The sequence below is a fragment of the Magnolia sinica genome, chromosome 1 (genome assembly GCF_029962835.1).
Source record: "Magnolia sinica isolate HGM2019 chromosome 1, MsV1, whole genome shotgun sequence".
Lineage (NCBI taxonomy): Eukaryota > Viridiplantae > Streptophyta > Magnoliopsida > Magnoliales > Magnoliaceae > Magnolia > Magnolia sinica.
The window spans coordinates 80727601-80754326 of record NC_080573.1 but is presented as its reverse complement, the minus strand read 5'-3'; the positions used below and the strand labels follow the sequence as shown (position 1 = coordinate 80754326).

General features: G+C 40.5%; 1 protein-coding gene and 1 non-coding gene across 9 annotated transcripts; one reads left to right on the top strand and one right to left on the bottom strand.

Annotated features, from left to right (window-relative positions):
* The first annotated feature begins 6619 nt into the window (after positions 1 to 6619).
* Positions 6620 to 6726, top strand: LOC131222630 (small nucleolar RNA R71). The gene has a single exon (XR_009160131.1). It is a non-coding gene; the product is annotated as a small nucleolar RNA R71 (small nucleolar RNA).
* A 13635-nt stretch (positions 6727 to 20361) lies between these two features.
* Positions 20362 to 23865, bottom strand: LOC131251202 (uncharacterized). Of its 8 annotated transcripts, none has more exons than XM_058251790.1 (8): positions 23758 to 23865; positions 23632 to 23675; positions 23368 to 23418; positions 21730 to 21833; positions 21518 to 21541; positions 21305 to 21404; positions 21025 to 21147; positions 20724 to 20897 (listed from the first exon to the last, which is right to left on the bottom strand). In XM_058251790.1, the coding sequence occupies exons 1-6, from the start codon at positions 23805 to 23807 to the stop codon at positions 21390 to 21392; spliced, it is 288 nt and encodes a 95-aa protein (XP_058107773.1). In that variant the 5' UTR covers positions 23808 to 23865; the 3' UTR covers positions 20724 to 20897; positions 21025 to 21147; positions 21305 to 21389. The 8 variants fall into 8 exon arrangements, 3 of the variants coding, with proteins under 3 accessions (XP_058107773.1, XP_058107781.1, XP_058107764.1); XM_058251798.1 differs by having other exon boundaries at positions 21025 to 21103; positions 21306 to 21404; XR_009173666.1 differs by having other exon boundaries at positions 21518 to 21601; positions 21730 to 21989; positions 23368 to 23519; positions 23632 to 23865.
* Positions 23866 to 26726: the final 2861 nt, after the last annotated feature.

The window sequence follows — 26726 nt, the reverse complement described above, 5'->3', positions numbered from 1 at the left end:
GAACGGACGCACCCACCATTAAACATTTATAGGACCTACCATGATGTATTTTGATATCCAACCTATTCATCAGTTAACAGGGAGAGAGGTGAAGTGAAAATAAAATATAAGCTTGATTGGAAAGTAACATGGCCCTTAAGAAGTTTTGAATGGTGGAAGTCACTGTCCCCACTATTTCCAATGGTGGGGTCCGCGTGAACTATAGATCTGACTCATTCTTTTCTCATGCCAGAAAATGATCTCTCAAAATGGTTGGAAGGTATGGATACAACACATGCATCATGGCGGGGTCCACACACATGGCCACCAAACAAATGGATGCTGTGCATTTACACCGTTTGGATGGATAGTTAGCGTGGATGAAGCAGGTGGGACCCACAGACTTGGTGATGCCACTATAGCAGCTATGTAGCTGGAGTGAAGTACACCAGCCATCCCACTCCCAGTACGTGGGGACGGTGTGGTTGAAACACAACATCAGTGGGTCCCATGTGGGGCCCACCATAACGTTTATCTGCCATCCAATCTGTTAATGAGGTCACATAGACCTGGATAAAGAGGAAAAATAAATTTCATAATGATCTAAAGCTCTTGGACCACAGGAGTTTCAATGGTAGACGTCCAATCCCACTATTTCCTGTCGTGTGGGCCACCTAAGTTTCACATACAACTGATTTTTGGATGGGGTCAGCTGCCCTAAATGGGCCATCAAATACATGGTGTGGATGTTCTACACACGTAAGTGGAGCCCATGGTTGGGACCCAATGGTCCCTGCCCTTCCGTTCACAGTGCAGCAGGACGCTGCTACGCCGTCCTCTGAACATGTAGTAGCAGCACCTGCTGCATGTGATTTTTATTTTATTTTTTTATTTTATCATGGTTTTTCCTAGGTAGGGCCCGCATCCAGAAAATCCAACCCAACCATTGGATTCTATGGCTCAAGATAGTCTAAATGAGCCCAAAATTCAGTATGTTTTGGCATGTAGAAACATCAAGGTGGGTCCTAATAGCCTTGAACGGTAGAAATCATAGTTTTCTATGGTATGGCTGGCTTGATAATCAGATAAGCTTCATTTTTCGGCTCAATGCCTAAAATGAATTGGGAAATAAGATGTACAGCGTGGATTAAAGCAATACATCTAGGTGGGGCCTACACGAGTGGCCCTCCCTAAAGCTTGCTAAATCAAGCTGATATTTTTATTTTCAGTTCACGTCCAGCGTCCCTAGATGCTGGACGGTTTGGGCATAACACATACATTTTAGGTGGGCCCCACCTATAGACGTGCTGTCCAGGTGGGCCATCATGGATAAGACATACATCAAGATGGGGTTCATCCAGGTGGGCCACATGGCCACATCATCACACCAAAAATAATGAAAGAGAGAGGGAGAGAGAGAGAGACGTGTGATGGGGGACCTTGGCACTATGAGCCTTCCCTTCCATACATCACAACATAAATCAAGTGGGTCCCATTACATGTGGGCCCACCGATCTAAATCAATGGTGGAGATCCTTTCTCCACTAAAATGCAAGGTTTAGATGACCCTATTCATGCAAGGAAAATAAACATCATGATGGGGTCCATGGAAATTGGCCTTATCATGGAATGATCATGAGGATCAAGGTGGGCCATCGGCCACACATAGGGTTTAAAGTGAGATTCATACCATCAATCAGTAGGTCTCACTTGGCCTATCAACAAAGCACTAAATCTAGGCTTATAAAACACCCACCGTTCGATCTTCTTGGTCTTATGGAACGACAATCTTCTTATGTCTCACTTTAATGGAAGATGATGAGAAATGAAGGGCTAGGATGATGGATTTTGGGATGAGAAGTGGGCTACACAACATACTCTTTTCTCTCTTGGAAGTGCTTGGACGTGCACCTCCTTGGTTGCTTAGAAAATGTGAAGAGAAAGAGAGAGAGAAGGGGTGGTTGTAAGAGAGGTGATGGGTGTGAGTGATGGATGTGAGTTGATAGATGTACTTGACATGTATGGGTGTGTAAGAGAGAGAGAGAGAGGGAGAGAGTTGACTTTGGGGTTACTCTTATACTTGACGTGAGGTGATTGATTGATTGATTGATGGGACATGATGTAGAGATTCTCTTGGGATTGCAAATGTATAGTGTTTTCCTCAAACTGAACACGGGCCCACATCTCCTAGCCAGGGTATCAGATCGCTATGCAAGACGTGGCGTTGGAACTAAGACGACGGTGCGGTCGCAATGATACAATTCTCGGATTGAGCCGACTCAGATCTATAGGATACGACTAAGGGTCATGTGCAAACGTCGATTATAGGTTACAGGTTGCCAGAATTCGACGAGAAGGATCGCGTGAGTCTACGGAACAGTACGGATTAGGATACGGGCCTTGCATGCGTCATTTTGGATTTTCTCGAGTTCATTTAATTGAAGTTTACGAAGCGAGCCAGTGTTGTCTAGATTAAAATTCATATTTTTAATAGCGTAGTAGGCTCTATGTTCCAATTCTACAAGCAAGTGACAAGCTTTTCCATAAACAAGTCTAAAGGGAGACATTCCAATTGGGGTTTTTAAAGTAGTACGGTAGGCCCATAAGGCATCAGTTAAGCGAATTGACCAATCCTTACGATCAAGGTTAACCATCTTTTCCAGAATATGTTTAATTTCCCTATTAGAAATCTCAGCTTGCCCACTTGTTTGCGGGTTGTATGGAGTACTCACCTTATGGGAGATACCATATTTCTTTATTAAGTTTGTAAATGGTCTATTACAAAAATGTGAACCTCCATCACTAATGATAAGTCGAGGTGTTCCGAACCAAGAAATGATGTTTTCTTTTAATAATTTAATAACCATTTGATAGTCATTGTTCAGATATGGGATCGCTTCGACCCATTTAGTGACAATCTACTAATAGCAAAATGTACAAATTCCCAAAGGATTGGGGAAATGGTCCCATGAAATCGATGCCTCAACAATCAAATGCTTTAATCATTAGAATGAGATTCAAAGCCATCATATTTTGATGGGACAATGCTCCCAATTTCTGACAACGCTCACAAGCTTTGTAAAACTCATGAATATCTTTGAACATAGTGGGCCAATAGAAGCCACACTGTAGAATTTTGGCCATGATATTTTTAACAAAAAAGTGACTACCACAGGCCTGAGAGTGATAGAAGGAGATGACACTTTAGTGTTCATTGTCTGGCACACATCTCTTCATAATTTGATCTAAGCAATATTTGACTAAACACGGGTCATCCCAGAAGAATTTAAGAACCTCGACGAAGAATTTTTTCTTATCTTGCGTAGACCAATGAGTCGGCGTGAAACCTATAGCAATATAATTTGCAATGTCATCAAACCAAGGTAAATGGGAGAGTTTAAACTTTTGTTCATCAGTGAACATGTCTTTTATAGGTGTTGTCTCAAGGGAATTAGGGAGATCAAGTCTGAAAAGATGGTCAGCCGCTATGTTCTCTACTCCCTTTTTGTCTCGTATTTCTAAATCAAATTCCTGGAGGAGGACGATCCATCTTATCAGGTGGGGCTTAGCATCATTCTTAGAAAGAAGGTACTTGAGTGCCACATTATTAGTGTAAATGATGATCTTGGATCCGATCAAGTAGGACCTAAATTTGTCTAAAGCGATACTATGGCTAGGAGTTCCTTCTCCGTAATAGAGTAATTCACTTGGGATTTAAAGCTCTACTTGCATAGTGAATAACATAGGATTTCGTTTCTTTTCTCTGGCCTAACACCGCCCCAATAGCATAGTCAGACACATCACACGTAATCTCAAAAGGAATGCTCCATTCGGGTGGCTGCATGATAGGAGCAGTGGTAAATATGCCCATGAGCTTAGTAAAAGCTTCCTGGCATTGCTCAGTCCACTCGTATAGTACATCCTTTTAAAGTAGATTACGTAAAGGACGAGAGAGGTGACTGAAGTCCTTTATGAATTGTCTGTAAAATCTGGCGTGTACTAAGAAGGATCGCAAGTTTCATATGCTTTTGGGTGGATGTAGGTTAGAAATAAGATCAATTTTCGCCTTGTTTACCTCAATTCCCTTTGACGAAATTTTATGTCCAAGAACTATTCCCTTAGAAACTATGAAATGACACTTCTCCCGATTTGGTACCACATTCTTTTCCTCACATCACTTCAGCACATTTTTTAGATTTTCCAAACACTCGCTGAATGATGGACCAAAGACAGAGAAGTCATTCATGAAGACCTCTAAATATTGCCCTACCAAGTTAAAAAATATACTTATCATGCATCGCTGAAAAGTGGCAGGAGTATTATATAGTCCGAATGGCATCCTTTGGTAAGCAAAGGTGCCATAAGGACATGTGAACATCATCTTCTCTTGATCTTCAGGGGCTATCTCTACCTGATTGTAGCTCGAATATCCTTCAAGGAAGCAATAGTAAGAGTTCTAAGATTTGATTAATGAAGGACAAAGGAAAGTGGTCCTTCCTCGTGACGGTATTCAACTTTCTTTAGTCAATGCACATTATCCAACCAGTAGTAACTGTAGTTGGCACGAGTTCATTGTTAGCATTGGCTATGATGGTGATTCTAAACTTCTTAGGAACCACCTGAGTTGGACTCATCCATTGGCCGTCAGATATGGGGTATATAATACCCACATCCAAAAACTTAAGTACCTCGGCCTTAACCACTTCCTTTATTTTTATATTTAATCTACATTGTGGTTGCTAGGAGGTCTTTGCATTATCCTCAAGATGGATGTGGTGAGTACAAATCAAAGGCCAATTCCCTTAAGGTCCGCAATCGACAATCCAAGGGATCCTTTATGCTAAATGAGAGTAGAGATAAGCATACTCTACTATTCTTACTCAAGGTGGGAAGAAATCACCACTAGGTATGTCTTATCTTGACCTAAATAGACATATTTGAGATTAGAGGGCAAAGGTTTTAGGATAAGCTTCAGTGCTTTGAGGTTAAACGGTAGAGGCACTACATTGGTTTGGGGCAATTTCTCAAATTATGGCCTCCACTGGTTAACTTTAAGTACTAGTGCAGTATCAAGCATGGGGGCCTCATCATCATCCTCTACTTGTCTGCTCATGTTAAAAAATATATTGAGCTCCAATGTCATATTTCCAAAAGATAAATTAATAACCCCATTCCTGCAATTGATGATTGTGTTGGATGTAGCATGGAATGGGCGGCTAAGTATAACAGGGATTTGGGTGCTCATATCTACAATGGGCTGAGTATTTAGGATAATAAAATCTATTAAATAGTAGAATTTTTTAACTTGGACCAACACATCCTCAATCATCTCCCTTGGCACACGAACTGAGCGATCAGCAAGTTGTAATGTGTTTCGGGCGGGTTTCAATTCACCTAGACCCAATTGTTCATAGACTGAGTAGGGGATCAGATTTACGCTTGCCCCCAAGTCAAGGAGTGCATTCTCAATCTGGACTCAATCTTTATATTTTTGTGACACATTTTTCTTGAGAATGGCACTCACTTTTTATGTTAGCAAAATTTTCTTTTTGATACTTTGCCACCTCTTGGTTGTGCATAAGTCTTTTAGAAATTTGGCATATGAAGGAATTTGTTTCATAGTATCCAGAAGAGGGATGTTAACCTTCACTTGTTTCAACACCTCTAGAATATCCTGTGAATTAGCTAGAGGTTTTAGTGCAATCAACCATTGGGAGAATGAAGTAATCGGATTACTTTGAGATTCCGGTTCTAACCCATATGAGGCAATGCTAGGTCTATCATCTGTGTCTTCTTTCGGGTCCTTAGACTTTTTAGCCCTTATCAGAATAGATTTGTCAATTGTCTTTCCACTCCTAAGAGTAGTGATAGACTTAGCTTGCTCCATCTGATTTGAAGAGCTAGGGTCACTAATTTCATATTGTGGTTTTGGATTAGGGAGAGGTTGGACTAGAAGCATCCCTTTCTCACCACTCGCTAAGTGTGCCTCAATCCTTTGAATGTATTTATTAAGGTCTTAGAAATCCTGTAATATGTTTTAATTAAAAAGCTCTTGATTTTGAATTTGTTTTAAAACTGGATCCTCTTGAGGCTCCTTTTAATTTAAAAGTTGAGATAAAGCCCCTTGGGGGTTAGCTGTTTGTCCATTCCTCCAACTGAAATTGGGATGGTTCCTCCAGCTAGGATTGTATGTATTTGAGGTGGGTCCACTGAAAGTTCTTTGGTAATTGTTCATGACATTTGATTGTCCATTCAATACGTTTTGAAAAGTGGGTGTGGTTTGACAATTTTTAGTTGTATGTATCTTACAAGCACAAATACCGTAAACAACTTAGCCTTATCCTTCTTAAGTTCCATGACCTCTATTTTCCTTGTGACGTTAGCAACTTTAGCACTTATGTCATCTTCCTCTTTCAAAATATATATTTTACCCCTCTCCTTTGATTGAGTAGGCTTAGAAGTGGTACTAGATCTTTGGGAGATATCCCATGATTTTGCGTTTTCAACAAGTTTGTCAAAGTAATCCCACACATCGTCAACATTGTTATTCATAAATTCCTCATTGCACATTGTCTCAACCAATTGGGGCATGAAAGATGACAGTCCATCGTAAAAGAAATTTGTTATGCGCCACGTTTCGAAGTCATGTTGTGGGCATGAACTGACAAGATCCTTGAACCGATCCCAACATTGGAAGAATGTCTCATCTTCCTTTTGGGTGAAGTTCATGATCGACTTTCTGATGGTGTTCATCTTATGGTATGGGAAGAATTTCATTATGAACTCCCTTGTCAGGTCGTTCCATCTGCCAATGGATCGTGGACATAATGAATGTAACCACGTCTTACCCTTTTCTTTTTAAGGAGAAGGGAAAGAGTTTCAGCCTGATCGTGTCCTCAGACACATTAGGAAAGTATAAGGTGACTATTATCTCATCAAACTCTCTCATGTGTAGATATGGACTTTCATATTCAAGTCCATAGAACTTTGGAAGGAGTTGGATTACCACTGGCTTAATATCCATCCTTGTATTTTCTAGAAAAATCATACAGGAAGGTGTACTCACCCCTACCGGTTGTAAAAAATCTCGTATGGTACGAGGCGGGGGTGCGTTATGCACCTCATTCTCATCCTGAATTTCCTCAACTAGAGGTTGAGGTTGATTTGCAGCCATCACTTCTATTGACTCTGAGGATCTCTAGTTGTGTCCAATCCTATGATGGATATGCAACCCGTCGACCAATCCTCCTTCACTTAAGAGATGTCGAGTGTTGTCACGAGTCCACTGGGCATGAAACACTTGAAACTCTCAAGTAACTAAACTTAAACCTAAGAAAGAAAACTAGAGAAACTAAAACAAATAAGAGATCTAAAATAAGTGAGAGAATTAGAAAGAGGTTACCGGATTGCAGAGTACTATGTTATAATCCTACAAAACAGAAAACCAGGTTAGACTCTAAAAATAAGTTCAGAAAAATCCTAACCTAGAAAGTTAATCCTAATCTTAACCTAATTCTAATACTAATTAAATTTAGAAAAGCGCAGTCGTAGTCCCCAGCAATGACGCCAAAAAATTGTTCACAACCCCAAGTGTAGGGATGCGATGTAGTAATAATCTCGGTAAGACTGGTCGAATCCACAGGGACTAATCTTGTACGTTTCTGAAAGGAACTAGAATTAGAACTAGAAGAAGAACTAAATTAGAAATTTGGAATAATTGGAGTAATTGTGATATTATAGATTGAAATTTATGAATTTAAAGGTCGGAACTAGGGTGCCAAGGATCCACTTGTAACTATTAAGATGCTACCTTACTTAATACAAGAGGCACAACTGTAATTAGAGTCCTATCTTATCCAGTCGGAAGAAGAGATGATCAAATCTCTAAACTTTTCATTGAACTAGCCTCAATGGATGAGAATTGTGAAGATTTGGAAGGGATTCCATCACCCAACCATGCCCAGGAAACGATGGTGAACAACAAGATTTACCAACCCCACAATCTCAAATAGAAAAAGAAGATATTCAAAGCTATCGCAGTGTCTATTATAATTTGAGTCACAACAAACCATAGAAAACTGAAAATATTCCTTAAAATCAACTAGAAATCAATTAAGTTCAATTAAAATAAGAATCAAAGCAAAGTAAACATCCCAATCATGCTGCAATCTTCACCTCTTAGCCCTATCTAAGGTTTAGTTAACCATAAACATGATTAAACTAAAATCTCTTAAGTAAAGCATAAAAACAACTAACGAAAAATAAAAACTCTTGGTGGTGGCTCTCCACCCTTTTTCTCCACTTCTTAAACCCCCGAAGATACCTAAGAACATCCTAGGGATTCCTATTTATAATTGTGAAGCCCCATCTTACGCAACTCATTGGAATTTTTGAAAACCGTCTTAAATTTATGCACTTTGCATAAGTCCCGTGTTATGCTTTGGTCGGACTGAAGTTGGGTTCGGTCGGATCGAATTAAGATTGAAAATCATACTTTCTTGCTAGACAATTCTGCGCAAATTCGATTGGACCAAAGTTCACTTTGGTTGGACCAAAGTTGATGCTGAAAAATCTTATGCAGAAAATCTGTCAAATTTAGGTCGGACCGACTCCAACCAAAGTCTCCAACCGAAGCTTCGTTTGGACTGAAGTTGGCTCAGGTTAGACTAAATTATCTTATTTTCTTACTGGACTATTTTCTACTATTTTGGTCAGACCGAAGTCGGTTCAGGTCGGACCGAAATGTCTTGTTTTCTACTATGGATTCTGCATTCTTTCAAGTCATTTCTTCATCCTTTGTACTTGATTTCCATGGATCTTTGACATATGAATTCTTCATTCTTAGTATCCTAAGATCCATCTTTTTCCTTGGTGATTCTTGAGTATTAAATCCATGCTTTTAGCATTCTTTTCAATATAAGCTCTCAAATTCACCTTGCAACACAAACATGTATAAAATATACCATTAAGCCTTATTATGTTCATAAAACAAAGATATAAATGGGGAAAAATATGTAATATTTGACACTTAAAATGGCCCATCCAAGTCATGGATTGATTTGATTTTTAATCCCGTGTCCCACCATGGAATGGTGCATTTGATTGATGAGGTAGATGTTCGACGCACCTCATAGTGGGGCCCACATAGCTCGAACTGATCGGTGGAGATCTTCGCAGAGTTGCGAATTTACGAGATTTGTTTCCTTTTCTGATTGGGTTTCCTCCAAAAGCTATATATTGGAGTGCAATCGGAATTAGGAGAGTGTGGAAGTGTTCTAGGGTTTCCAAATCGTCCAAGGGTTTCAAAGGGGTCTAGCAAAGGTGAGATTCGAGGTTGTTCGAATCAGGTAAGCTTTATACTTTGTAATTCTGCTTTCATAGTGATCTTCATCGAACGCCCTTTGCTGTCATCAAAACTTATCCTTCGATGGCATCAAAGACGGGTCAATGGCATTGAACTAACACTCAAACATTCTAGAGACAAAACCTGATTTTTTCAAAATATCTCAATTGCATCGAGCCATGTTCAATGTCATCGAAGGTGCAATCGAACACCCTTCGATGGTATCGAAAAAGTGCCAAGATAGGTTAGCGACTAACTGGAGAAAAATTGAAAAATCTCGATGGGATCGAGCACTATTCGATGTCATTGAAGGTGACATCGAACAGTCTGTCGATTGCATCGACATGCCTAGTAATAGACTCAATTTAAGACATCTATTACAATAATCTCCACCATGTCTTTAATCATCAAACTTGTAGCTTCTTATCCTCTTCACTTATCTCTACCTCGATAATATCTCCATCATTTCTTCTCGCACACACTCCGTATTCCTTTTATGCCATCGCCATGCTCAGAGAAGTTGCATAGAACTTGAACTTCTCTAAAGGAACCACCTTGGTGAGCATGTCCACAGGATTCACGGTGGTGTGAATCTTCTTCAGAGTTACGTTTCTTTCCTCAAGCACTTGTTAGATAAAATGGTGACAAACATCAATGTGTTTACTACGGGAGTGATAAACAAAAATTTTAGCAAATTTATAGCGCTCTCGCTATCATAATTAACCAACACGTCATCCTGTTGAAGCCCCAACTGATTTATCATGCCTCTAAACCAAACACATTCCTTAAACTCTTCCGTCACTACCATATACTCAGCTTCGGTCGTGGAAAGAGCCACCATGGACTGAAGTTTTGACATCCAACTGATCGCTCCACCCAGAAGTAAAAACGAGTAACCTGAAGTCGATTTTCAAGAATCCACATTGCTTACATAGTTTGAATCCACATACCCTACCAAATTTGCTCTTATCTTCTTAAAAGTTAAGACATAGTCTTTTGTACCTCAAATGTGTTGAAGTAGCCATTTCACCGCTTCTTAGTGTTGCTTGCCTGGGTTTGATATGTATCTGCTCACAACACTGATTGCCTGTGAAATATCTAGTCTCATATAGACCATGACGTACATTAAATTACCAACTGCATTTGAATAAGGCACATGAGAAATATCATGCTTTTCTTTATCTATTTTGGGACATTGTTCTGAGGAAAGCTTAAAGTGAGCCGTGTGGGGAAGGCTCACTGACTTTTCCTGGTCCATCCCATACCTGATCAACACCTTCTCAAGGTATTCACCAAAGCATGCTCCTCTTCCCGTCTCTATGAATATCTTTGCTGAGAACCCTATTTGTAGCCCTCAGATCTTTCATTTGGAATGTCCCTGATAGCTGAGTCTTAAGTATGTTGATTTCAAAGATATCATGATTGACGATCAATATATCATTAATATACGATACTGGGATTTTGAATTTGCCATCACTCAGTGTCTTGTAATAGACATAGTGATCGTATTCACTCTTAGTAAATTTCTGACTCAACATGAAAGAATTATTATTTTTTATACCACTGCCTAGGTGACTATTTCAGGTTGTACAACGACCTCATTAACCTGTAAAATTTATTCTCTACCCCTTTAATTTCTTAGCCCTCTGTTTGTTTCATGTATATTTTCTCTTCCAACTCTCCATGCAAGAATGCAGTCTTGACATCTATCTGTTCCAGCTCGAGATCGTATTAGGCAATAAATGCTAACATGAATATTGTGGATACCTATTTAACCCCCGGTGTGAATAACTCAATGAAGTCAATTTCTTCTCTCTGAGCATAACCCTTCACTACTAGCCTCACTTTATATTTATCTTGTTTTTTTTGAATAACCCCTTGCATCCGATCGCTTTTCGGCCCACTGAAGCTCCACTAGCTCCAATGTGTGGTTCTTGTATAAAGAGTCCATCTCATCGTCTGTAGCCACCTTTCACTTTTCTACATCAGGCTCATCAAGAGCCTCTTAAATAGTAGATGGGTCCCTCTCATTTGTAATGAGGGCACATGCAATATTAGAGTTGTCCCTGTATCTTGCCAGTAACCTGCGATCAAATGGTGGGTTTATTCTCATAAGTGGCAACTTCACCTACTCCCGCGCCTTTATCTATGCATCTGTCTCTGCTTAAGTATCATCTGTGTTAATCTGGACATCTACGATCAACCTTTCTGGTTCCTTTTGATCCTTTTGATCATTTTTACGGAATAAGGAGCTTTCATCGAATCTAACATCATGGCTAGTGATGACCTTGCGTGTGACCTTGTCGAATAACATGTAATCTTTCATACCAACGCCATAGCCAATAAAGTTGTACTTTTTAGCTCTATGGTCTAGCTTATCTCTCTTAACTGACAGTATTGAGAGTAAGCCTCACAACCTCCATCTTATGACCACTTCATACTTCCTCTGGGATCTTACAATTAATTGTTATAGAAGGGGACTAGTTCATCAAATAACAAGTTGTATTAACGGCCTTAGTCCATAGGTCCTTGCTCAATCTAGCATTACGTAACATGCATGAGGCCCTCTCCAAGAGAGTTCAATTCATCTGTTTAGCCACACCGTTTTGTTCGGGTGTGTGGTGTATCGTGTTGTGCCTAATGATCCATTTATCTCTGCAATATTCATTAAACTCAGTAAAAGTAAATTCACCTTCATTATCAGTCCTTAAAACCTTTATTTTTCGCCCTGATTATTTTTCCACAATTGCCTTCCATTGTCTGAATGTGGTGAAAACTTCGGATTTATTTTTAATGAGGTAAACCTAAACTTTCTGAGAGTAGTCGTCAATGGATGAGACAAACCACGACGACCCTCCAATTGAAACCTCTGGTGATGGCCCCCATACGTCAGAGTGCACACAATCAAGCACTCCCTTATATACATGCTTTCCAGATTTAAAATATAATCAAGATTGTTTACCATATATACAATGTTCACATATATCTAAATTATAAAAGATGAAATTAAACATTGATCAGAAAGTACTTTCATACACTGCTCGCTCATGTGGCCTAGACGATCATTCCAAATACGTGTAGATGTGGAATCTGCAACAGTTGCTGTCGATCCACTTACTAAAGTGCTTCCAATTAACCTGTAAAGGTTTTCGTGCCTCTGCATTCTCATAACCACGAGTGCACCTTTTGAAAATTTAAGACACTATTAAGACGGATGAACTTGCACCCTATAGCCTCAAGTGCACCAAGAGAAATCAAACTCTTCTTCATATTAGGAATATGCCTGACATCAGTCAAGGTACGCTCAATCCCATCAAACATCTTGATGTGCACCATACTAATAGCCACAACATTACAGGCATTGTCATTGCCCATAAAGACCTGTTCACCATTGCACTCTCTGTAACTAGCGAACCAACTTCGATGAGGAGTCATGTGATATGAAGCTCCTGTGTCAAGGATTCACTTGTCTTTATGATCGTCATACAAGTGTCTGATCATAAACACAAACAAAACATCACAGGTGCTTGTCTCTTCATCAGATGTGACAATATTCGTCTCCTTGGAAGAAGCTTCTGAGTTTTCTTTCTTTGACTTAGGATTTGTGCAATCCTTCTTCATGTGTCTAGTCATCTCATAGTTCTAGAACTTTAATTTTCCTTTGCCCTTGCCTTGGATTTAGATTTAGATCTTGAAGATCCTATACTTCGCTCAATATTTTTGCCTCTCGTAAGTAATGCATCAGAAGATGTCCCCACGCTACCGTTTACTTTTCTCATAACCTTCCTCTGAAGGGATGAGATAATGGTGTCCACACTCAGGGACTTATTATCGGTGCACAAGGAGTCCCTGAATGACTCATACAAAGTTGGAAGAGAATTTAACAAAATACATACCCGATTTTCATCTTTTACCACTTCCTCCATGTTTATCAATTTACAAATCAACTTATTAAAACTACTAATGTGGGCCTCCACATCTCTACCCCCTGCCATCCTGGAGTTGAACAACTGTATCTCTAAGTATAGGTGATTCTCAAGGAACTTTTTTACATAAAAATCCTCTAACTTCGCCCACAAATTCGCTGCAGTTTTCTCCCTCAAAACATTGTAAAGAACCTCATCCATGAGATACTATCGGATGGAGGATAATGCCTTTGTATTAAGAGTATTCTAGTCTTCATCACTCATAAACGACCGTCGCTCCTCAAGAGCCCCATCTTCGGCTTGCTTAGTTAATAGGCTAATCATCTTAACCTTCCATAACTCAAAATTATTTTTTCCTGAGTATTTCTTAATATCATGCTTAGCGTTTTCCATTGATACTAATCCTTCATATTCAAGCCTGTGCCCCAATGTTAGCTCTGATACCACTTGTTACGGGGAACCGCAAAAGCACACAAAGATAAATCAAGGATAACAATAAAAAAACACTCAGCAAAAGTGAGAAGAACACAACGACTTAATGGGGAAAAACCCTTGCGGGAAAAAAACCATAGCACAAAGCGACATAAGATCACTATGAAAGCAAAATTACAAAGTATAGATCTTACCCGATTTGAACAACCTCGAATCTCACCCTTGCTACACTCCTTTGAAACCCTTAGATGATTTGGAAATCTTAGAACACTTTTACACTCTCCCAATTTCGATTGCACTCCAATATATAACATTTGGAGGAAACCCAATAAAAAAGGAAACAAATCCCACAAATTTGAAACTTTGCGAAGATCTGCGTTGATCAGTTTGATGGCATTGAATGCCCTTTGATGTCATCAAAACTTATCCTTTGATGGCATCGAAGATGGGTCAATGGCATCAAAGACGGGTTAATGACATCGAACTAACCCATAAATAGTCTAGAGATAAAATCCAATTTTTTGAAATATCTTGATTGCATCGAGCCATGTTTAATGTCATTGAAGTGTAATCGAACACCCTTCGATGACATCGAAAAAGTGTCAAGATAGGTTAGCGACCAACTGGAGAAAATTCAAAAAATCTCAATGGGATCGAGCACTGTTAAATGTCATCGAAGGTGACATTAAACTGTCTATCGATTGCATCGACATGCCCAGTAATAGACTCAATTTAAGACATCTATTACAACAATACCTACCCTCTTGGTGACTTCCACCTAGCATGATACCGAACTTTCTTTTATGCTTCTCTCCGCTGGCGAGTCAAATCAGTCTTTGTTTGCACCTTAGCTCTCCACCTTTGGGTTCACACCATAAAAGAAAAAAAATAGTGGCCCTTAGATGTTTTCACGGTAAGTGTTCAATTCCCATTGTTCTTGTGGTGCAGCCCGCCTAAGCCTTGGATTTGCTTTAAATTTTGGACTCAAATCTAAAATGATTTGGAAAAATAGATGGATGGTTTGGATAAGACCAATACATTATGGTGGGCCTGCAAGAGACTTGTCATGTGGGTAGCATGAGATTTGGATCCGGCCCATTTTTGGGCTCATGCACTAACTGTTCTGGGGGCATGGATGGACGACAAGGATGTACAATACATGCTTCATGGTAGGACCTACAGTGGGCCCCACCTATTAACCTAGTATTAGCACATTACAGCCAACAGCGTGCATGGCTGCACGTTGTTGATAACACTGTGAGTTACTGATGCTTTTTATTTTATTTTATTCATTATTATATATACAATTTATTATATATATATATGTTATGGCTAGAAATGGACTGACTAAAGAGAAAAGGTCTGCTCGGACATCTCAGCGGGACAAGAGGTCGACTAGCGCCGGTCATGACTAATGAGCTCCTTAATGGCTAAGGTAGAGATGTCGACCAAAACCAGCTTGGCCTCGACACCTCTGCTTGGCCTCGCCAGCTCTGCTTGGCCTCTGCAAGTCAACTCGGCCCTGACAGCTCAGCTCCGCCTCAACAGGTCTACCTGGCCTCGGCAGGTTAGTTTGGCTTCGGCAAATCAACTTGGCCTTGACAGGTTAGTTCGGCCTCGACAAGTTAGCTCGGCTCGGCTAGTCAGTGCTTCCTCGGTAGGTCAGCTCGGTTCGACTAGATCAGTTAGGTATGAGATTCTCTCCTAGTAACACACAATAGGAGTAACTACCCAAGACGTGATTCTTACGTAACTACCGGCATCCATCACGCCCTGACATCTCGTGTGATGGCAGAAATTGTGCCTAGAATTACGGACCACACTGTCCTATCTTCACTATAAATAAGAGTCCCATCTACATTGGAAGGTACACAATATCTCTCACCCGAAACCTACCTGTACTACTTAGACCCAGATTCCTAGTCTGACTTTGGCATCGGAAGGTCCCCTGCTCTAGCAAGGGTCTCCTTTATCCTTCTCTTGTGTAGGCTTATAGGGCTCGGAGTGAGTTCTCGGAGCTCGGTGAGGGTGAACCAGATTTTTGCATTAACATTTTGGCACCATCTGTGGGAAACCGAATAAAAGACCGTTTCTACTCTAGCAAAAAACCACAATGGCAAAAGAAAAGAAGAAAGGTCTAGATGTCATTGTTACAGCCTAGCAAGACCTCTTTCTGAAGCATTTACTGTGGCCAAGTTAGATCTCTTCCTCGACAGCTCAGCTCGGCCTCAACAGCTTAGCTCAGCCAAGTCGGAGCATTTGCTACGGCCAAGTCAGAGCTCTTTCTCTCTTCCTAGAGCATCTACTGCGGCCAAGTCAGAGCTCTTCCTCTCTTCCTAAAGCATTTACTACGGCCAAGTCAAAGCTCTTCCTCTCTTCCTAAAGCATTTGCTGCAGCTAAGCGAGAGCTCTTCCTGAAGCATTTGTTGCGGCCTAGTTAGAGCTCTTCCTCAATAGCTCAGCTCGGCCTCAGCAAGTTAGCTTGGCCTCGACAACTTAGCTCGACCTCGACAGCTTAGCTCGGCCTCGATAGCTTAGCTCGGCCAAGTCAGATCATTTACTGCAGCTAAGTCAGAGCTCTTCCTCTCTTTCTAGAGCATTTGCTATGGCCAAGTCAGAGCTCTTCCTCTCATCCTGGAGCATTTGTTGCAGCTAAGCGAGAGCTCTTCCTAAAGCTTTTGTTGCAGCCACATCAGAGCTCTTACTGAAGCATTTGCTAGAGCTAAGCCAGAGCCCTTTTAGAATCATTTATTGCAGCCAAGTTAGAGCTCTTCCTCGATAGTTCAGCTTGGCCTCAATAAGCACGCTCAACCTTAACAGGATAGCTTAGCCTCGGTATGTCGGTTTGTCCTTCGAAGATTAGCTCGGCCTCAGTCAGGTCAGCTCGGCCTTGACAGTTCAGCTTGGCCTTGGCAGAGTAGCTTAGCCTCATCAGGTCAACTCGGCCTCAACAGGCCCGCTCGGCCTCAACAGGTCAGCTCGGCCTCAGTCAGCTCAACTCGAACTCGACATGTCACCTTAGCTCACCCTCAGTAGGACAACTTGGCCTCGGCAGAACAGCTCAGCCTCAATAGGTCTGGTCGACCTCGGTCAGTGCAGCTCGGCCTCAGTCAGGTCAGCTCAGCCTCGACAGTTCAGCTTGGCCTCGACAGAGCAGCTTGACCTTAATAGGTTAGTTCGACCTCGGTCAGCTCAGCTCAGCCTCAGTAGGTCATCTTGGCCTCAATAGAGCAGCTTGACCTCAATATGTCAGCTCGACCTCGGTCAGCTTACCTTGGCCTCGGTAGCTCAGCTTGGCCTCAACAGGCCCGATCAACCTTGACAGGTCAGCTCGGCCTCGACATCATAGCTTGGCCTCGACAGGTCAGCTTAATCTCAGTTAGGTCAGCTCGGCCTCGACAATTCAACTTGGCCTCAGCAGAGCAGCTCTGCCTCATTAGGTCAACTCAGCCTCAATAGGCCCGTTCGGCCTTAACAGGTCAGTTTGGCCTCAGCAGGTCAAATCTGCCTCAGTTAGGTCAGCTCGGACTCGACAGTTCAGCTTAGCCTTAACAGGCCCACTCAGTCTTTAAGGGTTAGCTTGGCCTCAACATGTCAACTCAGCTCAGCCTTAGTAGGCCATCTTGGCCTTAACAGAGCAGCTCGACCTATACAAGTTAGTTCGACCTCAGTCAGCTCAGCTCAGCCTTGACAGTTCAACTTGGCCTTAATAGGCCCGCTCAGTCTTTAAGGGTTAGATCGGCCTCGACATGTTAGCTCAGCTCAGCCTTAGCAGGCCATCTTGGCCTCAGCAGTGTAGCTCGACCTCAACAGGTTAGTTCAACCTTGGTCAGCTCAGCTCGGCCTCGATAGTTTAACTTGGCCTCGGTGGAGCAGCTCGGCCTCATCAGGTCAACTCGGCCTTAATAGCCCTGCTCAGCCTCAACAGGTCAGCTCAACTCGGCCTTAACAGGCTCGCTCAGCCTCAACAGGTTAGCTCAGCCTCGGCTTGTCAGTTTGCCCTCGGCATGTCAGTTCGGCTCAACCTTAACATGTCAACTTAGCTCAGCCTCAGCAGGCCAGCTTGGCCTCAACAGAGCAGCTCAACCTCAACAGGTCAGCTTAGCTCGGCCTCGGCAGCTCAGCTTGGCCTTAACAGGCCTGCTCAGCCTTAACAGGTCAGAACGGCCTTGGCATGTCAGTTCGGCCTCAGCATGATAGCTCGCCCTCAGTCAAATCAGCTCGACCTCGACAACTAACCTCGACAATAAGGCTTATCGGCCAACTCTGACCTCGACATCAAATACTGAGCGACGTATCGACTAGAAGATAAGGGGGGCTCTTATCCTAATCATGGGATGTCAAACGCATAAAGGTCTACTACTCCCAGGGACTCAAGAGGCCCTTCGATCAGGAGCGCGTCGACTGACCGACCTACTCGACAAGGGTTACCTTTTTAAAGGAAAAAAAAGTCCTCTACCATCAATTCTACTATGGAAGAGCTTCCCCAGATTGGGAAGAAAATCTCTTTTTCTACAATCTGAGCTACACGAACTACTGAGGACTTCTCTTAGTGTAAGGGAAAAATAGTCCTCACCAATTGTCCGACCCTTAATTGGTAACGCTACTCATATCGCGCGATCTACAATGAGGATCTCTTAGTGCAAGAGAAAATAATCCTCCTAAGTAAACTGCTTGACTCCTCAGCCAACTCATTTGTTTAACAAAAGTAAATGACAAGATCAACTGAGAAGGAAGAGCTCACTCTAACGCTCCTACTCAGCTAAAATGTCCGACCTCAACAAAACCAACTTACCTTTTAAGCCCGCTATGTGAACTCAAAAATAGGGGGCTTACTGTTATGGGTAAAAGTGGACTGACTAAAGAGAAGAGGTCGGCCAGCGCCGGTCATGACTAATGAGCTCCTCAATGGCCAAATTAGAGATGTCGACTAAAATCAGCTTGGCCTTGGCACCTTTGCTCGGCTTCGCTAGCTCTGCTCGGCCTTGGCAGGTCAGCTCAGCCTTGGCAGCTCAACTCCGCCTCAATAGGTCTACCTGGCTTCGGTAGGTTAGTTCGGCTTCTCCAGAGCAACTTGGCCTTAGCAGGTTAGTTCGGCCTTGGCAAAGCAACTCGGCCTCGACAGGTTAGTTCAGCCTTGGCTAGTCAGTGTGTCCTCAGCAGGTCAGCTCGGCTCGGCTAGATCAGTTAGGTACGAGTTCTCTCCCAGTAACACACGATAGGAGTAACCACCCACGACGTGATTCTTGCGTAACTGCTAGCATCCATTACGCCCTGACATCTCATGTAATGGTTGAAATTGTGCCTGGAATTACAGACCACACTGTCATATCTTCACTATAAATAAGAGTCCCATCTACATTGGAAGGTAAGCAATATCTCTTACCCGAAACCTACCCGCACTACTTAGACCCAGATTCCTAGCCTGACTTTGGCATCGGAGGGTCCCCTGCTGTAGCCAGGGTGTCCTTTGTCCTTTTCTTGTGCGGGCTTATAGGGCTCAGAGTGAGTGCTTAGAGCTCAACGAGGGTGAACCAGATTTTTGCATCAACAATATATATATATATATATATATATATATATATATATATATATATATATATATATATATATATTTGTATTCAGGTCACGTGTGACCTTGTCAACAGGTTTTATGGTAAATAAACTCACAGTGGTCCCCCCTCTTTCAATGGTAGACATTCAATCCTCATTATCTCGTGGTATGTGTCCCACCCGAAACTCGAATCGGTTCCTGATTCGGGGGCCCACTTCATGTAGTGTTGGGAGATTAATGGACGATTTGGATGTAAAATACACCCATCACAGTGGGACCTGCAACAGACCCCTCCATCTGTCCTCAGCAGTAGCACGTTGCTGTCAACAACATGCATGGTTGCACACTATTTACAATAGTGTGACCTGCTGACCATGGTTCGGATGGCTTGGATTACGTAAAAACATCACGGTCGGACCATAGCGGATACCACCTAAATTGGATCAAGCTGATATTCATGTGGACCCTTCGACATGGTCCTTGTGACCTTATCAACAGGTTAGATGGCTAGAAACATTATGGTGGGGCAAACAGTCCGTGGGTCCACATGTATTTTGGATCAGGCTTTGAATCAAGTTAATATTTGTATTTTCCTTCCCAGCCAAATCCTTGGATCTCAAGGACGGTCCGGATGGCATGTGATCTCCGTCATGGAGTCACTACAAGAAAAGGGGGTTTTAGCCTCGGTTCAAAACTGTGTCTAAAAAGGTTAAAAACCGAGGCTAAAGCCTTTAGCTTCAGTTTTGCCTCAGTTATCCAAACCGAGGTTGAAACCCCTGTGGCTAAAGGCTTTAGCCTCAGTTTTAGCAATTGAGGCTAAAATGACTCTTATAGCCTCGGTTCTTCGAGGCTAAAAACCTTTTTAGCTTCAATTTTCTTAAAATGAGGCAAAATCAAAATTTTAGCCTCCATTGTTTTCAACTGAGACTAAATCCAAATTTTAGCCTCAATTGCCTCCAACCGAAGCTAAATCTATTTTTAACCTCGGTTCTCAACAACCGAGGTTAAAGCCTTTAGTCACAGGAATTTCAACCTTGGTTATCAACAACCGAGGCTAAATTCAGGCCTCGGTTACAAATTGAGGCTAAAAACATTTTTTTTAAATATTTATTTAGACTACTAATTCATTCATTCAATCCACTCATGAAACAATCAATCATGAAAGCCACAATACCAACAAAACAGTTAACAACAGTCTATTTAAAGTTTAACTCAATCAAACTGTTACACAACACTAGGTTCCACAAATAATACAAAGTCATGGTTGCCCCCGTCATCACTAGTGCCGTCGTGCTTGGCGGACCCTAAGATAACACCACCCGTCCATCTTCTACTGCTTCCAAGCCAATGTCATCATTGCCTCCACCAGCATTCTCCATTCGAATCGTGCGTAGCAGGCTCGGCAACCTCAACAGGTAGCTCTAGCCTGTTGGCTGCAACACATGAAATGAAACTCTCAAACAAGAAATGAAATGCAGATGGATGTGTGTAGGGAAAGGAAAGGGAGTAGAATTGAGAGTTGGAAGTGCTGGAAAGGAAACCCAAAAGGAGGATCCAATAATGAATGAGAAAACAGACAAGATGTGGATTATAGTACATTCTCAATGACCCGGATTTGCTTAATGCGGCGGACCTCATCAGGTCCATGTTGCAGACTCTCAGCCTGTAGAAATTGATAAAAACCAAGATGAGGTAGGGGAAATAAACTTATGCATTGTAGCATAAGACTTTTATCCTATGAAAGACAATGCATCATAAGATATTCATTCTTCAAAAGCAATTTATATGACCTTCTTTTTCTGATCCAAGCTATGCTTTTCACAATAAGCCTTGTGCTGAAAAAACTTGCCTCCACCAGTCTTCACATCCATGATACTTATTATTTACAGTATCAGGAGTTAAACACTCACAAACTTCGCTCATACCCAATGAGAATCCAAAAATTAATTCAGGAATGTCAGGGTTAGACAGATGCAGTGCCACAATTGGCTCAGCCATAACAAATTACAATTTTTTTTTTTAAAAGAAGAATTTAGAAATAATTATTATTCAAATAAAATAGCACATTACCTCAGTCTTCATATCTATCCCATATATACAGAAAATGTTTTTCAATGGAGGTCTATCCCAAGGTGTAAGAGGATTTAGCATTGGATCACCACGATACAACCTGAAATTTACAACATTAAAAAACATAAGCCTGGTGGAAATGATATGACTCCAAAAATGCAGAACATTAGTACAGCACATGCAATCAAATAAAATAGCTTTTCCACCATCTACCTCGGGTAACAAGCCAATCCGCATCTATAAAATCAAAGGGCAGAGGAGAACTTTAATCAGGCATGAAAGTGGACGGGTCAAAACCTGCAAGCCGTAGAAAAGCATTTACAGGCAATTTCTAGCATCCAAACACAGACTATAAACCATTTACCTGTAAATCATTTACAGTTAACCCCATTTACAAGCATCATCCAAACACATCCTAACCATACCCATAAATAATAAAACTTGTCACCTTCTTCTTTGGCAAAAGAATAAAACTTGTCACCTTCTTCTTCTCTGACAAAAGAATAAAACTTGTCTCCTTCTTTTTCTTCTTCTTTGGCAAAAGATTTCGAAGTTACCAACGCATCCATAGGCAATTCAATGGCTCAGTAGCAAATTGGTGAAGTAAGCCAAAGAAAAGTTCTTACCACTGCTAAATCACATGCATGACTATCTTCTTGGAGAAAATTGTATAAACATACAGTACCTGAGTATGGATACAGCAAGGATCAAGTACAGCAGATCCCCTAAATCCAAATTTTCATGACAGATACAACAAGGGATTGGTCAGAACTCATAAGATAATCATGTTATGGATTGCACCATGTTTGATTGATGCTTTCTACTTTGCCTAGAATAGATGAAAGAAAGGCAAAAGGAAAACATTTATATGGTGTCTCTCCTTTCTAGCAGTGGTGTGATCAATCTAGAAAGGAAGAAACAATAGGTACTTCCGCAATTGCTTGGAATCTGTGGAAGAGATCTTTCATAAGCTAAACAGTTGGATCCGTCTTGGGCAATGGGTTTGCCTACAGTTTAGAAGTAAAAAGGAGGAATTATTGGGCTATTGTGTCTTTTTCTTCCTTAATGCCATCTTTAGGGGTGAATGCAATGATCTCTCTTCATCCCACATTGCTTATTCTCATTTTTCCCTCTTTTCAGTGTTTCTACTAAAATTTTCTTGTGTTACTGTTCAAAAAAGATAGCCAAGTTCAAATGATGCCCCAACAATATCAAGCAAGATGGACTTGCAACCCAATTGGTAATATTCATATAAAATTCTAAATAACTGATAGCTCAACAGTTTAAAAACAGAATGGATCTTGATTTCAAGTCTTGTGAAGGCAGGTCTCTTATCCATACTTTATCCTACTGTTTGAGTATCCAACTCAGATACTCCACTTTTGAAGGACCCACATAACATGGGTAGAAACTATTTATTAAAAAAAGTCAGTTTAAATATTTGAGATACCAATGAGTCAAGATGATTTGTAATAGTGCTGCAAGAACAGAAATTGGGCTATTAATACAAATTCAAGCAGTAGTGGTTCACTGAATATGCTGAACATTGATTCTAAACCCCATCTGTAAAGGACCGGTTCATCCACCCAAAAAAGAAGAAGAAGAAGATACCTTTCCTTTCCCTTATGCTAATTTGGAAAGAGCAGACCAACAAAATAGTCTTTCTTTTCCCTAATGCTCATTTGGAAAGAGCAGACCAACAAAATAGTCTCATAGAAGGAACATGTGCATGCGTAACTTTAAGCAATTCCAATCCAAGTGAATCATTACTTTGAGCAATTCAATATTTGATGTTGACAAAAAGATTTTTATTTTTTGAGATAATCCTAGCCTAAATTTATTCTCCTCCTCTAACCAAATGTGGGCCATTGACCATTTTTCTTTTGGGGACTATTAGTTTAGAATTATTATATGGCTAAAAGCACAACTTATGGGGGTATTTATCGAATCAGTACTGGGTCTATACACAAAATATGTGGCATTTGTAATGTTTTCCAGACAACTAAGATTGCCTGAAGGTATTTGAGCCAAGAATGACAAGGGAAAAGCATGTACATACATACCTGCTGCTTCTGCTTCTTCTACTGCTTCGGTGACTCCTTTAAGAAGCAAGCCTAAAAAGGTAGAAAAAGATGAAAGTGAGGTTAGAAAAGTCTTCACAGGCTATTCTGCATCAACATCAAGCAAACAAAGAACCTGTTGTTTCGTAGGTTTCCTGAAGTTGAGAAGCAAATAGTAGTTAACAAGACTTTTTAGCTTCTAACTATAGCGGTCATTACAGATACAAATGATAGGAGTTTTGAAAATCTTAATACTAGCAGACATACCATCAACCTCGTCCATAATCAACACAGATTTTGGATGCTTTGACCTGATTCAGAGATAGATAGCATTAGAAAAATGTCAATTATTCTCCGGAACATTAGAATAAGCAGAACAAAGTAAAGACCAACCAGTCCATGTTAGAACTCAGAGCTTCATCTGAGAGAGAGAGAGTTGGCATGATTTAAATTCCCACTAAGGCAGTTTGCCTCCCTACTCCAACCAAAGCCTAATGAATGGTGCTCTCAAATAGTGTTTCTTCTATCAAGATTTGAAACAGGAATTCTCATGACTGCTTGATAGAACTTCATGCCAGCTACCTACATGACATCAACCCTCCTTTTACCTGGTCTGGGGACTGGCTGGCTGAGAAATTGCTGAGAAGGACATTTGAAATTCCATGAATTTGTAACAAAGTATTCATGTGACAAACATTTTTTAAATCTTTTTAGTTTCACCAAGATATTCCCAATAATATCCTGAGAAAACCTCGAAATCTAAAATCTCCCCTGAATTCTAGTAGCAGAGAAATTACTGAGAATGATATTTATCTCTGTGACAAGGATGTTTGAATTTATTTTATTTTTTGTGACAAGGACATTTGATAATTCCACTCATTTATAACCACAATATTCATGTGACAAATGTAATAGATTCATCACATGGATCATACATAACGTGCAGTTCCTTGGCCAAGAAAAGCAGGTTGGTCCACTAATCAGGTTGAGAACACTTGTGTATATTTAATGCAAACTGCCATTTCTTCTCTATATTTTGGCCTACCTTATATAATGAGCGGACTAGCCAGATTCTTCAGCCTAGACGACTAATAGTCAGCTTGCATGCCATGTGTCTGTTTTCATATTTTCTCAGTTTTTAACATTGAACATTGCATCATTTGTAGCATTTTCTCTATTAATAATGTTGGCTTTTGGTTGCAGAAATGATTGATAATCTAATGGCCTCAAGTCGTAATTAGGCAGAGAATAAAAACAACAACGAAGGGATACAGAGCTTGGCACCACCACAACAACAATGTCGTGCATTCTCCAAGTCTTGCAGCTCTTCCCCTGAGACATTTCATCAAACACATGTTGTGCACACCTTAAACATTCACAACAAATGATGAATGGCAAGACTATTCTATGCCTACATCCATTGTATACATGGCATACATCTATAGCAACCCAGGCCATCTAGATCATTGGTCCCATTACAGAGATTAGGAAATCCCATTATAGGTCAAATTTGGGAATTTCTTCCCAAAAGGAATATCAAAGTGAAATAATGGAATTTATTATGAGAATCAAAATGTACAAAATGAGATTTTTAGAAAATGCATTTTTGAGCAAATCATGACACAGACATGCATTAGGCACAAAAACTGAGAAATTTAGGGGGAAATCTGATACTGGAATGGTACCTAAGACGTGGCAGCCGCGAGGACGCCGGGATGGTAGAGTTGCTGCTTCTATAGTAACGCCTGCTGCATCAAGGCTTGTTGCTGTTGCTGTTGCTTCAATCTCTACTACATTCTCCCAACCTTCTTGAATGTATTGTCCAGGAACCCAACGGACAAAACAACAAATCTCGGGCAGGAACCCTAGAAAGGAGCGGCGAAGAAGGATTCCAGCTCTTTTACAGAGATTGAAGCTGAGAAAACGAGAAAAAAAAGGAGTAAAATCTTCAAATCAGGAGCAGAAACCCTAGGCGAAAAAGCAAAGAAAGAGATCGAGGTCTTGACAGGTTCTTCAAAGATAGAAGAAATCAAAGAGATTTGTAGAAAATTAAATGAAAAAAAAAAGGAAGGACAATCGAAGTGTGAAAATCCCAGGGGAAAAGGAGTCAGGTAAAAAGCATCCATTCGCGCCCGTCCAATTAATAATCTAGAAGTAGACTTTTTCATACTTTTAGAGAAAAGGAGTCAGGTAAAAAGCATCCATTCGCGCCCGTCCAATTTATATTTTAGAATTAGACTTTTAACCTTGGTTCGTATGCAACCGAGGCTAAAAAGTTCGTGTGAAATCTTTCTTCTGCCCATCCGATTTCATTTGAAATTTCTTAATTTTTTTTTCAGAATTTTCAATTATTTGAAATTTCTCAATTTTTTAAAAATTTTCAATTTTTTTCAAGATTTTCAAATTCAAAATTCTTTTTTTCTTTCAAAAATTTCAAAAATTTTCAAAATTCTTAATTTTTTTAAAAATCTTAATTTTTTAAAAAATTCATACTTTTTCACAATTATCATTCTTTATTCTTAATTTTTTAAAAAAAATTCTCTATTTTTTAAAAGTTCTCAAAAATTTTAAAAATTCTTAGTTCTTAAAAAATTCAAAATTCAAATCTTTTTCAAAACTCTCAAATTTTTTTTTTTCAAAATTCTCAATTTTTTTCCCAATTGTCTCGATTTTTTTTTTCAAAAATCTCAATTTTTTCACAATTGTCAAAAATTTTAAAAATTATTAATTCTTTCAATATTCTCAATTTTTTTCAATATTCCTAAATATAGACTTTTGGCCTCAGTTCTTATAAAACGGAAGCTAAAAAGTAGACTTTTGGCCTCAATTCCTATGCAACTAAGGCTAAAAAGTAGATTTTTCGCCTCGGTTCTGGCTAAAAAGTAGACCTTTCGCCTCGGTTCCTATGCAACTGAGTCTAAAAGGTAGACTTTTCGCCTCGGTTCCTAGGCTAAAAAATAGACTTTTTGCCTCGGTTCCTATACAACTAAGGCTAAAAGGTAGACTTTTCGCCTCAGTTCCTAGGCAACTGAGGCTAAAAGGTGGACTTTTCGCCTCGGTTCATATGCAACTGAGGCTAAAAGGTGACTTTTCGCCTCGGTTCCTATGCAACTGAGGTTAAAAGGTAGACTTTTCACCTCGGTTCATATGTAATTGAGGCTAAAAGATAGACTTTTTGCCTCGATTCATATGCAACTGAGGCTAAAAACTAGACTTTTCACCTCGGTTCCTATGCAACTGAGGCTAAAAGGTAGACTTTTCGCTTCAATTCCTATACAACTGAGGCGAAAGATGAACTTTTAGCCTCAGTTCCTTAACAACCGAAGTTAAAAGACACATTTAGCCTCCATTTTTTCAACTGA